At 34.4% G+C, this 16011-nt stretch overlaps 2 protein-coding genes across 2 annotated transcripts in view; one reads left to right on the top strand and one right to left on the bottom strand.

The window, feature by feature from the left end:
• Positions 1–16011, top strand: part of PSMD1 (proteasome (prosome, macropain) 26S subunit, non-ATPase, 1) — a 110156-nt gene that overhangs the window by 31841 nt on the left and 62304 nt on the right. The gene's annotated exons all lie outside the window — the stretch shown is intronic.
• Positions 5560–16011, bottom strand: part of HTR2B (5-hydroxytryptamine (serotonin) receptor 2B, G protein-coupled) — a 15139-nt gene continuing 4687 nt past the window's right edge. Inside the window, exons 2-3 of the mRNA XM_012652202.1 lie at positions 10500–10700; positions 5560–6732 (exon numbers count right to left, since the gene is read on the bottom strand). Of these exons, the coding sequence (XP_012507656.1) occupies positions 5840–6732; positions 10500–10700 (1094 nt within the window). The 3' untranslated portion in view covers positions 5560–5839. The remainder of the gene's footprint in view (positions 6733–10499; positions 10701–16011) is intronic.

The following is a 16011-nucleotide window of genomic DNA, read 5'->3' as shown; positions in this document are numbered from 1 at the left end:
TGTTTAATGACTCAAGTGTCTTGTGTCTTTTGAATATCTAGGAAGAGATTTTCCACCCAGAGTTCCCTAGGAGTGAAGCTCTGTTGTAAAGATTATAAGATAATTCAACAGATATTTCTTGAGCATTGATTGTGAACTAGTTATGGGATCATCTCCGTAATATTCCAGATAGAAAGTCATCCAGCTACTGCAAACTAAAATATTTTCTTCCTATTGTGGATAAAAATGTTGAATAAAATAGAGCAAAACGCAGACTTATGTAACATCCTAATAGGTTCTCCTTACGCTAGTTTTCTTGAATGAGGTTCAACTAGATAATAATCTCCTTTGCTGTATTCTCTAACCCTCATTCTCCAACTTATTCACAAAGACACTAGAGAGCCCTCACTAAATGCTAATAATATAATACACAAATCTACTAGTCTGGCACCTCTGAAACAGGTTATGTGATTAGTTGAGCATGATTGTTTCTTATGTGACACTTTTCGTACAAGTGTCAGGTATTGATTGAGGTCTTTTCTAAGGTCTGATAAAACCTTGTGTATTAAGCTATTGTGCATTTTTTTTCCCAAAAGATCTGCAACAGACTCCACACTTAATTTCTTGAACCCTATCTCTTCATTTCTCTTTTTGAACATCCGAATGCTTTGCCACTTAGTCTTTTTGTACTTGTGTCATTTTGTTTTCCTCTAAAATTTGATTCATAATTACATCCACAAATTTGTTCTATTTTAGGGAGGTAATTCATTTAGCTTCAAGACTTGAACTCATCTCAGGCAGCTAATCTCTTCCTCTGTTTTGCATTTTGATCAGTCTTTTTATCTTTCTGGGTCTAAAAATCATTCTCCTTGAGAGAAAAGATGGAAGCAAAGTAGAAGTTGATTCTTTCCTGTCCTCTTTGCCATATCATCCAGCCAAGCTATGACCCTGACCTTTCCTTATTCTTGCTCTATAGTTTAGACACACTCGAAAATGAAAAAATGGTTTGTCATTGTCATCCATAGTGGGTTCTTTCTTAAAATTCTTATCAGGAACTAGATAATTTTAGTATAGAAAATGTATTCTTCAGGTATATCCTTAGTGACTCTTGGGTTGTGTAAAGAATCCTCCTACTCATGTTTGTCTCTTAAGTTGTTTTGTTTCTTCATTGTCACCTGTTAATTCTTCTTCTTGTCAGTTTATATTCATACCAATATAAGTCAGTGGCCTTGTGTATATATTCTGCAACATTGGAAATTGATGGGCTTTATGAAACTGTTTTTCTTCCATTTTTAACCTGACAGTACTTTGTTTCTAATAACAAAATTCATTTCTGCCCTTATATCTTCTGTAGCTCACACATGTGTTAAATTCTCAATTTCAGCAGCAGATGTCTCCCATGAGCTGTTTTTAGGTTTTGCTAAGCTCTCTACTACCTGGAATAGTCAAATACAACTAGTGAGTTGTTTATGTGCTTGCTATGCCTAAGGGACCATTCTGAGTTCTCTTATCATAATGTGATTCTTTAAGAAGGAGGAACTGGGAAAGATTTTAGAGATGATTTTGTCTAAAGCTTATTTTATAGCTGAAAATTAAATGTAATTGACTTATTTAAGGAAATGGAGTTAAATCCAGGTTCTTTAATTTTTAAAGGTGGAAGCAACTTAGAAATCAACCAATATTCTCATTTTTTTAAAGTAAGGAAATTGAATTGCAAAATGCTTAACAAAATTTCCCATTATCGTAAAGCTAAATGATAGAACTGAGATTCTAAATAGGTCTCATGATAGACCAGTGCTTTGTGTACCATGCCTTTCCCTTAGTGGCTCTGATAAAACATTTTTATTTTCAAATTTCCCCATTAACTTTAATATTTGGGAAGTGTCTATCCTGTCTCCTAAGACTATTACATGTTTTCTGATGTGATATCATTTACTTTCTTAGCGTCTACTCCATTTTATCTTTTTTCCCTTTAGATTTCACTTTTTAAATGACTTTGTAGATACTTGACTTTCTTGCACCATGTTTTAAGGATTTATTTCTTTTTTTTTAACCTTTTTTTTAGGTGTATTGAATATGAATACTGAAAACATATTAATAAACACTTATTTTTACTTCATCGACTAAGATAAAATTGTCTTTGTATAAAATTCTTGTGTATATTATCTCCTTTATTCATGGGATAGTCCAGGGAGTTGTAGTGTTTTCATATTTCCTTCTCCTGGTATTTTTGGATTGTTATTTGTTCATAATGCTTATGATAAAAGTAAAAAATTAAATTGAAAATTATTTTGCTTAGTTAAAATGAACCTAGGACATTAATTTTTTATCTAAATAAATGTTCTCTAGTAGAACATCTAATAAGTAAGTGATTATTTGGCCTATTATTATTAGTCTAGTTGGCAGATTTTATTATTATAACAACTCTGTACAGTACTGTTCTTGGCATTGACTGAAACTCATTTGGAAGTGAATAGAATCTGATTTTAACTTGACACTAGAAAGGAAAATGAAGAAAGAAGTCAAAAGAAGCATTGTTCTCTTGTAATCCTAGCACTCTGGGAGGCCAAGGCAGCCAGATCATTTGAGGTCAGGAGTTCAAGACCAGCCTGAGCAAGAGTGAGACCCCGTCTCTACTAAAAAATTAGAAAGAAATTAGCTGGACAACTGAAAATATATATATATAAAAAAATAGCCCGGCATGGTTGCACCTGCCTGTAGTCCCAGCTACTCGGGAGGCTGAGGCAGGAGGATCGCTTGAGCCCAGGAGTTTGAGTTTGCTGTGAGCTAGGCTGACACCACGGCACTCTAGCCTGAGCAACAGAGTGAGACTCTGTCTCAAAAAAAAAAAAGCATTGTTCTTTGTATACTTACTGAAATTAAGTTGATAATCTGATATGGACGTTTCTTAAAATTAGACAATCTTGGAGGTTCCTATTTGCTGTGACTTAGGCAGTTATTAATACAATATGAAATTAAATATTTCTCAGTATATACATTTATATGTTTTCAGATATGGGTTGATCTTGCAAGATGAGCAAGAGATTCTTGGTGCAGATACTTTTTAGATCACACAAAGTGATTCCTTGAATATAAAAATGTTGCATCATTATAGATCCTTATAATTTGCAAGAACCCTAGCAGTTAACCAGTTACCACCAAATGCATGATTCATCTTTACAATATCTCTATTCACAGTTTTATATCAATTTGATACATATTTTCTATATGCTGTTCTCTGTTTCTGCTTCCATATCTTTGTGTTTATGTTCTGGATGCTGTGACTTTTCCTTACTTTTGTCTTTTTCATTCTTTCTTTTTTTTTTTTTTTTTTTAAGACAGAGTCTCGCTCTGTTGTCTGGGCTAGAGTACAGTGGCGTCAACCTAGCTCACAGCAACCTCAAACTCCTGGGCTCAAGCATTCCCTGCCTCAGTCTCCCAAGTAGCTGGGACTACAAGCACACACCACCACACCTGGCTAATTTTTTTTTTTCCTATTTCTAGTTTCCCAGCCAATTTTTTTTTTATTTTTAGTAGAGACAGGGTCTTGCTCTTGCTCAGACTGGTCTTGCACTCCTGACCTCAAGCAGTCCTCTTGCCTTGGCCTCCCAGAATGCTAGGATTACAGACATGAGCCACTGTGCCCAGCCTCATTTTTTATACCTTTGTTTTTCCCCTCTTTGTTAATTGACAATAATATGAAATAGAATGAAAGTTTTTTTCAAAATTATTCTAAACAGGTATAATCTGTTCCTTTTCTTTGAATAGTAAGATTACTAGAGTCCCTTTGTTAACTGGGGGTGTTTTTCAGCTGAGATTTGCCTCCAAATTATAGATTTCTTTAAAGTACTTATAAAATGGAAATATCAGTTATATATCAAAGTGGTAAAAATTTGGGGCTATGTTGTACTTTTTCACAAATAGTTGATATTAGAGTTGTATTTTACTTTCTAGAATACTGTGAAAATATTAGAATGATCTCTCATTAGCTATAGAAAGATCTCTCAGTTAATTGTAAGCAAGGAATTTTCTTGAGGATTTGAAGATAAATAGTTAAAAGATATTATGGTTAATTTTGTAGGTGTGCATATGGTTAAGCACACAAATTTGGATGCAGTGCAGAGCATGTGGAAGACAGTTCTTATCTAGATTGTCTATGAGTAGAACTTTGGCAGTGTAATTGCCAACTCTAGTATTTAGACTTCTCGAAACAATTATGTATGTTCAGTTACATAAAATATAGAATATGGAATACCGTTGTGGCGATATCTGAAAACTTAATCTCACATACCTTGGCAAAAATATAGATATTACCTAACATGCGCCAAACCCTTCATGTTAGAGACTGGAACCAAAATGGAGAATGATTTTTTTTTTAAGGAATGTAAATTATTTTGCCTCTTATCTGAGATAATCCACACTTAATACTACTGAAAAATCTTAGACTAGTAGGAAAAAGTGCCTAAAGCTTTCATGCTTTAGGAATTTATAAGATATACTCTTCCTTCAAAATGATATAGAGCCAGTGAGAAAATGTAACAGATCAGGATCTATGACTTAGTACCAAGTTCTAGGAAAGGATTCTGCCATTAGGAGAATATATGCCTGGTTCACTTATGCTGAGATTCTCCACGGGCATCACATTTCTTGAGGTAATTATCCTAAGCTGAGTTGCCTGGAAGAAAACAACAGTAGAGTCATAGGTCAAGGCGTAAGTATGGGTTAACCTGAAAAGAAAAAGCTAAGGTATGGGCTGTGTTCACTGCAGAGCCCCTTAGCCTAAATTTGTTTACATAGGAGTAGCATAAAAAAATTTATCAAAAGTAAATAGAATTGGTTGCCATTTACTGAGTGCCTACTAGGTACCTCATCCTCATAAGAACTGTATAAAATGTAAATGAGAAAACTGGGGCTCAAAGAAATTAAGTATTTCTCCTAAATTCAGCCAGTTGTCCAGTAAGTGGTACAGGTTGGATTCATTCCCAGATCTAACAATGTAAAATGAAATAATGAATAAAAAATTTTGTGCCAGAAGTTCAACTGAGTCATTGGGCAAGCACAGGCAGCTGTGATCTTAGTTTATGAGATCACTTAAAGTTTAGATTCCCACATTGAGGTCCTGTCCTTCCAGCTTGCACACGTTCATTAATATCTTTAAGGAACATAACGTGGTTCAGGTACCCAAGAGCAATTTCATTTGCTTTTTCCTCCTCCAGTAGACCTACCTCTGCTAAGTAGATGTCTGGTATCAGCCATTTAACAAACAGGCCTAGTTCTAAGATCTTCTTATTTTGTATGTTATCCAACTACTGTTCTCCCTATCCCTTCCATCAACACAGTTTCCTGATCAAAGGAAAATTATGACTACATTTAACTAAACCAGACTGTAAATGGCAATCTTAAGATGTAATTGTTGTTTTATGCACTTATTTTTAGCTCTCTGTCCCTATCACTTTTGTTCTGTATCATGCCTTGTAGCTGTCAAGGCCTTGAAGACAAGGCTGTTTGTTTTGTTTTGTTTTATTCTTAGCACAACTTTGCATATAATTAGGAATTAAATAAATTTTACGATGACATTGATTTTTTTAAAGCCTAAAATTTATTGATTTATTTTATTTCATTTGAATACCTTGACATTTAATCAGATTACTGGGTTGTCCTCATTTGTAGCTGTACAAAATGATTTTCTTCATGGGGTAATTTTGTCCAAATAAGAAATTGGATAATCTTAATACTTAACTCTTAGGTTAAAGAGATGATTTGATATATGACATAAAGTTTTTCTTTATAGGATTCTTAGTACATTTGCATCACATTCATCATCTCACTCATCGTGTCAGATGAAAACGGTGCTGTTCTGCTATACATAACTGACTTGCTCTTCAGTTTTGTCTCCTTCATTTTCAGTGAGGAGAAGTGTATCTAGTAGAATGATTGACGAAGACTGAATGGTTGAACTTCGGAGTCTCATTGGACTCTGGTACATGGCAGGATTAATCCCATTTCGAATTCCATGTTTCATGAAAAACTTAGAGTTCTCTGCCATTGGATTCCTGAAGTAAATCTTACTGGAGCATTTTCTAAGAGTTTTTACTGGCTTTGTCGCCTGGTAATTGCAGGTGATGTATCGGCCAAATGCATCCCGAAATGTCTTGTTGAAGAGGGTGTAGACCAAAGGATTCACCCCAGAGGAAACATAGCCTATCCACACAAATATCTCCAGGAGCATTTTGAGAGTAGTTTGGTCGCAGGAATCACACAAAACTAAAGTTATATTTGTAATAAAAAAGGGACACCACATAAGCAAAAAGAGGAAAAACACAATCCCTAGGACCTTTGAGGCTCTCTGTTCATTGGAAATGGTCTGCACTGACTTTTTTCCAGCAGAGGACATTCTTCGCATAAGTGTTTCATTACTTGAGTTGGGCAGAGTTTTGTCCTTGTGAGAACCATCCAGCATTGCCACCTTTTCAGGTGACGAACAAGGTGTTTCATCCCTTTGGAGAACTGTGGACACAGTCAGCCATGTTAGGTGTTGAGGTGGCTTGTTTTTGACCAAGTAAGCTTTCTTCTGTAGAGTGTGGATAGTGAGAAAGTAGGTGACAATCATGATTGCAAGTGGTATAAAAAAGGCAGCCAGTGAGCCAAAGAGCATGAAATTGCCGAATCGTTCCTTTGTCAGCATGCACGTGATGTTGTTTGGGTTATCCACATCAGTCTCTATCCCTTTAATAGGGATCGGAATGGCAATGCCTAAGGAAGAGGAAAACAAGATGTATTGAGTTATTTTTAGGACCTGTAACTCTTAGATTAGGTCCTTTTAGATTTTATTCTAATAACTTTATGCTGGTTAGTGCATTGTAATTCTTGGGACCTACAATGCAGAATCTATCAAAGCATTCACCAGTGGAAGATTGACAGAACGTAAGTAAGCACATCTGCTGTTTTTAAACAAATGGATTGGTTAGTGATTTCAGGTTTATGGTGAAAGCTTGCCTAAAGCTATAGTATGCCCATGACATAGTATGGGATGTCTTCATTTATTCTGCATTTCTCCTAATCTGTTTGTATTTTTTGATCTATCCCAGATTAAGGAAAAGGAATTCAGAAGAGAAGCTGCTTTTAGTATCCAATGTAACTGACCTAGAGAGACTTCAGAGTACATTCATTCAGTATCTCAATTCTGAATAGATATCTATTTCATCTTTTGAGATTACAGTTTCATTTAACAGTTTTATTTTTTGATATTTGTGAATGTCTTTTAATCCTTCCCTTCTAACTTCTTAGGGAAAACTAAGGAAATCTTGTTTTTTTTAATGATACTTAAAAATTTGAATGTGTGAATTGTGAAATTTATTTTCAAGATTTAGAGTTCTTCTAATAGATTATGAAAGAAGTGTACCTCCTGCTACTTTTCTGATGCTTTAAATACCATGAAGTAGGTATTTAAATATTATGTTGATCAGTGAAGTAGCTTATTAGAAAGAGGAATAACACAAGGGTTAGCCTGAGTCTTTTCGCCTTGAAACAGCAGACATTTTTAAAATGTCTGATTTAATCTTTAGAAACCTCTAGAATTCTTGTGTTGTTTTATGAATCCAAAAGCACTTCATCATCTACACAGCCTTTTAATGGTAGCTAAAGAGCCCTTGACAAGAATATTTTCTTCAAAACCTTTCTAATGGAGGCCATTCCTTTTTCTACTTTTCCTCCTGTACACCACCAGAAAGAGGATTCTGTATACTTGTTCTACACCAGGGGTCATCATACTACAGCTTGAGGGCCAAATCTGGCCCACATTCAGTTTTTGTATTAATAAAAGTTTTATTGGAACACAGCCACACACATCTGTTAACTTACTATCTATGGCTGCTTTTGTTCTCCTACAGCAGAGTTGAGTAGCTGTGACAGAAACCATATACAGCTGTGACAGAAACCATACAGAAGCCCAAAATATTTACTGTCTTGCCCTTTATAGAAAAAGTTTGCTGACCCCTGCTTTACTCTGTTACTTTCAGGTCATCATTTCACTGTTTCTTTCTCCCCCAAAGCACTTCCCTTGTGAAGTCTATTTAATCTACTTCTCTATCCTAGTCATCTCCCAGCCTCCAGGACATTTGTCCATCTTCCTCAATGGTTTCAGTACCTTGCTATAGTCTACCTCTTCACTATTTCATTGCCATCATATTCCATGATTTCATCCCATTGGTGACCCTTCTAACACCTTAATTTTATATTTCCTGAACTCTTTGACTCTATTATTTGCACTCCTGATGCCATCCTCAAAATGATCCTATATTGAAAATTATGAACTCTGATATTTCCCTTCCTTGTCCTGCCACTCTCCAGTATTGGAAAACTTCTCTTTATTGCTGCCTTGGCCTCTAGTGTATCTGTCCTTCTTTATTTTCTCACTGAATTACCACCACCACCACCACCACCACCCTCATTCAAGGCTCACATAACCTTCCTATCCAGCTTGTTGGTCAATAACTGTCAAACTTTCACTGGTACTTTTTACACCCATGCTTTCTTATATTTATTTTATACTTTCTGTTGGTAGATATTACTTAGGAGAACTGTAAATGCAAAAGAAGATAGTGAACTCTCTTGAGCACTTTGTAGAATTTCAACCTGAATTCACACCATCATCTGCATTTTCTTTTTTTCAAAGTAACTAAATTGGGACTGGTTCTACAAGACAAAGTGTGACAAAGTCAAAAGAACATTGACCTTGGCCTTGGTGTTAAAAAACTGTAAGAGTCCTTAAGCCAACTATTTAATACCTTTAGGTTTCTTTTTTTCTTATCTATAAAAGGAAGAAGTAGATTTCTAAGACGGCTTCCAAATCTATAAATCAGGAATCTTCCTTTTGTTCTTTTTTCTCCCGTTGACACTTATCACTTTGTATTAGTGTAATTTGTTTATATATCTGCCTTCCTTGAGTGCAGAAATTCTTTCTCTTAATCGTCCATGTATTCTTAGTGCCTAGCACATTATAGACAACAAAAATTTGATCAATTTATAAATTCATATTATCCAGCCATAATTTAGATATCACTTCTACCAACAGGCTGTTTGCCTTATTGGCTTGATCATATTTTACAGTTTTCAAATGTTTTAATTCTTCTTAAGGATCCATTTCTCCTATTTTTCCCTGCCTCTGCCCTACTCCCACCCCGCCCCTCACACAAATACCTCACACTCTCCTTTTTCCTCTCCCTCATTGCAGTAACTTCCCAAAACAATGTGGGTCATTTGACATGAGTGACTTTATTTTCCTCCTCTTTCAAATTTTGTCACCCAGTGTCTCCCATCCCCTTTCTCTAGCTTCTTTTGGCGGGGGTAGGGTCTGTTCTGCTCTATCAGTCATCCTCTTCCTCTAAAACTGGCTTTTTCTCACTGCTTTCAAATCTCTCCATTCTGAATAGACTTTTCCTTGGCCCTGCTTTCTTCCCATGCCAGAGTAGTAACACACCTTGCTTTTACCTCCAAACTAAACAACAGAACCTCCAAACTTTTTAAAAGAAGTGTGGCCCCAGTATCATTATTTCAGGAATATAAAGGTCAATTTCAGTGTCTTTCTTGATTTTTTTGCCCCAGTGTTCTTACTCTGATTAGACGGAAGTAACATTTTTTTCTTGTGTTTCTTTTAACATTTCAGGTCTTTTAATTTTTTTCCTCTTTGAAATTTTTGTGCTAGGAAGAATTGAATCTGCTATTCAGATCATTGTAATTGTTGCAAATCTGTTTGTTTTTCTGATGTTGACTTAGAGCTTTGAGTAATTTATGCCGTACTTCATGCTAAGATACTCTACTGTAGCAGCTATCTTTGATCATTAAAGATGGGCACAAGGGCATAAAACAGTTTAGGAGAAATGAGATTTCTTTTTATAAATCATTTCTGAATATCAGTTTAACATGTTTTCTTTGCATCTTTCTTAAAACTTTTAATTAAACATATTCAGAACACAGACACTTAACTGCTTTTAGTCTGTACACACACCTATGTATTGAAATGTTGGCTTCCAAGATGAATTTATGTTCTTTAATACCTGCTTACAAAAAATTGGGGGGTTTTTTGTTTGGTTTTGGTTTTTTTTCATTTTTTTGCTTTTTCTCTTTTCCTATTATCTTCTTAGATGTAGATTTAAAGATGCATTTTGGTTTTTGTTACTTTAATGTAATTGCAGGATTCTGCCTGCTACCTAGACCTTAATGATCTATAGACAAATATGAAAACTATTTTGTATATAAAAGTCAAAGTAGGAAGATATCTCAGTAAACACTGTGAAGATGATTCTTTCTGAGGATATGAACTTTGCTACTTCTTCATACTTTTACTGAGAGTATAGTTTAGAAGGTGTAAGATGTGATGACGTAAAGACCTTGTGTTAGTACATCAGTAGGCTGCTTTGATCTCTCATGCTGAATTTCATGGACTACCAGACCTGGTATTCTCCTAGCCAAATGGAACCAAAGGCTATATATACACCCACATTCTGGTATTCCCCACATACCTGTTGAAATTAACCACACCACTGTTATCTTGATGAATGCTGTAGCCCGTGAGTTATATTGATTGGCCTGGATTGGCTTTTTGATGGCTATGTAACGATCCACTGAAATGGCACAGAGATGCATGATGGATGCAGTTGAAAAGAGAACGTCAAGAAATAACCAAGCAGGACATAGAACAAGTGGGAGGGGCCACATAGCTTCTGAAAGAAAGAAAAATAAGACAAAAACATTTTCTTCTCTAAAATGGCAACCTTTAGTCTATAGTTTCTTTTTTAAGTGATACATTTTTTTCTTGTTCATTATTCATCTGAAATTTTATGACTTAACCTCTATAAGATAATGTTTAACTTCAGATAATGGAGACAATAATACTAAATACAATATTTCTATAGATGGTACCTTTTAAATATATTTTCTATTTTGTATAATAATTACAACCCTTTTTCTAAGTTAGCAGCAGTGTAGCATCATTTTGACTTTTGCTCTTTTGTTGATTCCTTTGTAATCTTTTAAAAATCTGTACAATGTTTTGACTGGAACTTAACCTTGCTATTCAAATAAAATTTATTTTTAAGTTGCTATTGTATAAAAAGAAAACATTTTACCTTAAGAAGAACCAATATGTAAAAAAGCATGTTAGGAGTCTCTGTGAGGCCTAGGTTTTGGGCTCATTTCTAGCAACAACTGTCAACACGATCCTTGTTTATAGCAAACTCTCATTTGGTGAAGTAAGTGTGATATTTTTTTTCCTTTTGACAGAAATAGTTCTTGAATAAAGATTGCAAAAGGAATGGCTTCAGAGTATCCTGGAGAAAAGAGGATTGTTATCCTTCCATATTCCATCATTCACTCCAAACACCAGAGATGTATATAAGATAGACTTTTGGTTTAAAAAGAAAATTTCAGCGTTAGACATAGTACTTTATTTATTTAACAGACTCTTATAAAATACTTACTGTGTACCTCCTATAATCTTAAACACTTCAGAAATATTAGCTTTTTTAAAAATTTCAGGTTTGGATGTGATATTGAATATTCTATCTACAGAGTTTTCCGTAAGTTTACTTACACAGGTATTCATACATATCTCGATTTAATACATTATGCATTATATTTATACACAATACATGCATAGTCACAATTTCAAACAACTGTAATTTATTTTAGGGTTCCCCCAAGAATATTTTAGTTAGAATCCACTTTATAAAAAAAATACATATAGATTTTAGAACTTGTTATGAAAGCAGATTACTCCTGTAGAAAACAAATGTCATACATGTGAGATTATCTGAGTCCCTTTTATGATTTGATTGTTGTATGTCCACTGATAAAATATAAACTACTTTTCTTCTCTTGGCTATTACAAGTATATCTGACTTTGACAGGTATAAAGTTATTGGCATAATTGAAGAGAGACCAAGATAACCATGTCAGGATTGCAGGGAACCAAGAGACACTTTAATTGTGAACTATTTAAATTCAAGGAGCCTGGGGATAGGGAGAGGTTAAAATCCCAAACCAAAAAAAAGCCATAATTTAGGGAGTTTTTAAATAGACTTGATTATGTTATTTTCAAGAATCAAGTAGGATTTCAGTGAAAAATATTTGGACACATCACAAAAAAGGTGTGAAAGCTGACAAATTCACTTTTTAGTGCCTTTTATTTCCAGAGTTGGTATGTGGTGTTATTAATAGGAATATTAAAATATTTCTTCTTAGGGACAAAATAAAATCAGCATGAGTTTTTATTCAAAAAGAATAAATGCTTGCTTGGTACTTGGTTCCATGTTCAGCAGCTTCTTAAAAAGGGATTAAAGCATTAGGTGGAAGGAGTCATTCATACTTTTAAGTAAATTATGATAAATAAACTTTGCCTACTTGTTGAATTGGGGGTGGTAAGGGATGGAAGTGGTAGATTATAGATTTATTGAGCTGGAAGGGACCTTAGAGATATTGCTGATTTGCATATGAGTAAATTCAGTTACAATTAAGTCTTTGAATATAGGGGTGGGGAGGGGAGGCATTTAATATTTATCAAAATTTAAATATGAATTGAAAATGTACTTTAGAACTTGCTGCTTAGTGTGCTTTTCAGATCAGAGAGTGAGGAATGGCATCACCTGGGAACTTACTAGAACTGCAGGCTCTTGGGTCTCATCTCAAACCCACTGCATCACTCTGTAGTTAAGCAAGATCCCCAGGTGATTTGTATACTAATTAACATTTGAGAAAAGCAGTGCTTTGGAAGACTTTCTCAGAAAGATTGTGTCTGAGTCTTAAAGATGCATCTAGGTTTGCTGTTGTACGATAGGTACTCAGAATACCTCATGGAAGGGAACTTATGGGAGGTTTCTTAAAATAAACAGATAAAGTGTGGCAGAGAAGCCTGTGTTTGGAGAAAATCTAATCAATTGGATTTTCTTCCACTTAGCCATAACATGCAGATTTTCTGTCAATTAGTAGGAAAGGACTTTGGACAAAGGCAGCTTAAAAGTAAACTAACAATCTAAGTGGAATAAAAAGAATCACATATGATTGAGAGAGTTTTACAGTGGAAACTACTGAGGCTACAGGCTAAACTGACTGACGTTCTGGATTTAGGACTGTGAATAGAGAGGTAGAAAATACTCAAGTTTAGAGCTGTAACCAGAGATATTGATCATAGTTAAGGATTAAAAGGGCAGATAATTATTGTGCTGTATCTTAGTTTTCCTTTCTTTAAATCCAGGTTCTCTGTATCATCTTTTAAAATGGGTTTGCTGTGAGTTTAATCCTTCCTATTCAGCTATTCTAATTATGGATTAGACTTATGAAAATTAGGCTCTGGAAAATTATAGTTATAAATCTAGCAGCCATGAGCAGGAAGCCACAAGAAAACTCTTATATAAAAAATATGTCTCTTTGGAATTTGACCATCTGACCCACATACTTTTAATTGTGGTAGCTAAGAGGGAAAGCTTTTTAGTACTGATTTAATTAAGCCTTGTTAGCCTCACTTTCCAACAAAATTTGTTTATAAACTCCAATTTTGGAGTAGAAAGTGGGAATTAAATTTAATACAGATCACTAGAATTTTCTTATTTCAGTCAGTGCTTGTTATTGTTAACAAAAATACTGAGATGTGATATAGAATTTTCTTTAAGAAAGAATGAGACTGAGGTTTACAATTAAGAGAGATGGATCTGTATGATTCCAAGTTTCATGAAATATTAGTGAATAGTGTCTGTTACTTTCATGTTAGTTTTGTACTCTAACTGTATTAATGTAACTGTATTAACTTTTATACAAAGAAAAAAAGGCTTGTGTAATTGCCTAATAGATTCAGGCAGCCTAAGAGTTTACAGAAATCAAAAACAGTTCTAGACATTCTTGGTTCATAATAAAGGGACTTTTCCTAATCCAACGATTTCATTTTGAAATTATTTTTCAGTTAGTATTAATTTGGTAGGCTTATAGTTAGAAAAATTTTTTCTATTTAGAGTAACTGAATAAAAGTTAAGTTTGTATGATGATAGTTTTAACTATTTCAAAACTTTTATGTTATTTTTATTAAGAGTTTTAGTGTAAGAATTTATAATGACATTTTTTTGTTATAATGTATTATGTCCAATTTATTTCCACAAGGACTTGAAACATTATTTAAAATTTGAAATAACCAAGGGAAACAGTTACAGATTCAAATAAAAAGAAAGAATAAAAGTGTACGGAAGAGTCAGTCTAAGGGAAATAAGTTACCAGATACTTGAACTAAATTAATTACTGCTATTCTGGAGCTCTAAATTTGACTCATTCATAAAAACTAAGAAAGGAGAAAATACTTAAATTACATAGTATTTGTTGTCCCACAAAAAGCATACAAAATTTCTCTGAAAAACACATCCCATTTTCTACCTCCTTCCCCTGCCCACTTCTGAATTAAACTCATAGCAATTAATTTCAATAAGGTTTGAATAATGGCATTTCTGTGGGTGCCTGAAATAATTATGGACTGAGTATGTAGGAGCAAATATTAAAGGAAGACAACAAGTATTAGATGAATCTTGGATTATAGGCAGTTAATTAGTTAGTTTTCTAAATAATGTTAGTAGCACAAATATTTTGTTGTTTAAAATGAAGACTGTATGCTTTAAATACCACCATACAAAAGGTGTGATAGAACTGTTATTCAGTTATATAAGTTTTTGTCTCCTGGACAAAGTTCAATAACTTAATAGGCCTGAGCCTATGTCTAATACCTTCCTCAGAAAAGTCTGGCAGTCATCTCAAGGGTTTGTACAGTATTGGTTAAGACTGAAGTATTCTGGGCCAGGTGCAGTGGCTCACGTCTATAATCCTAGCACTCTGGAAGGCTAAGGTGGGAGGATTGCTTGAGCTCAGGAGTTTGAGAATAGCCTGAACAACAGCAAGACCCTGTCTCTACTAAAAATAGAAAAAAAATTAGCCAGGCAACTAAAAATAGAAAAAAGTAGCTGGGTGTCATGGTGCAAGCCTATAGTCCCAGCTACTAGGGAGGCCAAGGCAGGAGGATCGCTTGAGCCCAGGAGTTTGAGGTTGCTGTGAGCTAGGCTGACGCCATGGCACTCTAGCCTGGGCAACAGAGCGAGACTTTGTCTCCAAAAAAAAAAAAAAATGACTCAAGTATTCTGTACCACTTAAAATGAAATATAACTTTAACTGAAAAGAAAAAAAAGTGTTCTACCTTCTCCCTAGAAAAAAAATTCTATGACTCTCTTAAGAGTTAGGTGGAGTTATATAAGATATGAATGTTGGCTGTGTATGCTAAATATGGTAGAATTTGTCGTTTGCATTTTAGAAAGCAGAGTAATAGAGTTTAAGAGTGTTAATTATACAGTCAGTCCTGGGTTAAAATCATGTCTCTGCCACTTATTTTGTAACCTCAGACAAATTACTTATCCCTCTGCTCCTATGTCTTCTGTAAAATGGGGATAATAATACCTGTTTTATAGAGTACTTTATAGGGGTGACAATTAAGTACATGTGAAGTGTTTAGAACAGTGTCTGGCATAGAGAAGAAAACATTCAATAAATGTTAGTGCTTATTACTATTGCTGTTTGACAGAAGTTGGCCAAGTAACCCAACCATGGAAACACTCCTATATAGAAATGATAAGCCAAATCATCAGTGTAAAATAAGTATGCTTGTCGTTGTGCCTGCTGTGGCAACAGTGTGTACATCTGACTGAATTTAAAGCTGTACTTTTGCGGGAGACGGGGGATGAGAACATGTTTAACTCTGTCTGATACTCAATTAAATTTTTTAGAAAGTGTGTCTTTTACTAAAGTTGAATTTTAACTGCTATTTATTTTATATATGGCACATAAAAATAAGTCATATGTATTGCAAATTGAGCCATGCCTAGGTTTTTGGTGTGTTTTTTTATTTTTTGCTTTCTTTTTAATTAGTATAAAAACCTGAGGTTTTTAACCAGAAACTCCATCTCTTTTTTTTATTATTATTATTTCAGGATATTATGAGGGTACAAACATTTT

The sequence above is a fragment of the Propithecus coquereli genome, unplaced genomic scaffold, assembly GCF_000956105.1.
Source record: "Propithecus coquereli isolate 6110/MARCELLA unplaced genomic scaffold, Pcoq_1.0 Scaffold383, whole genome shotgun sequence".
Lineage (NCBI taxonomy): Eukaryota > Metazoa > Chordata > Mammalia > Primates > Indriidae > Propithecus > Propithecus coquereli.
Note: the sequence above shows the minus strand (reverse complement) of the source record. Positions and strands in the feature narration are given on the sequence as shown.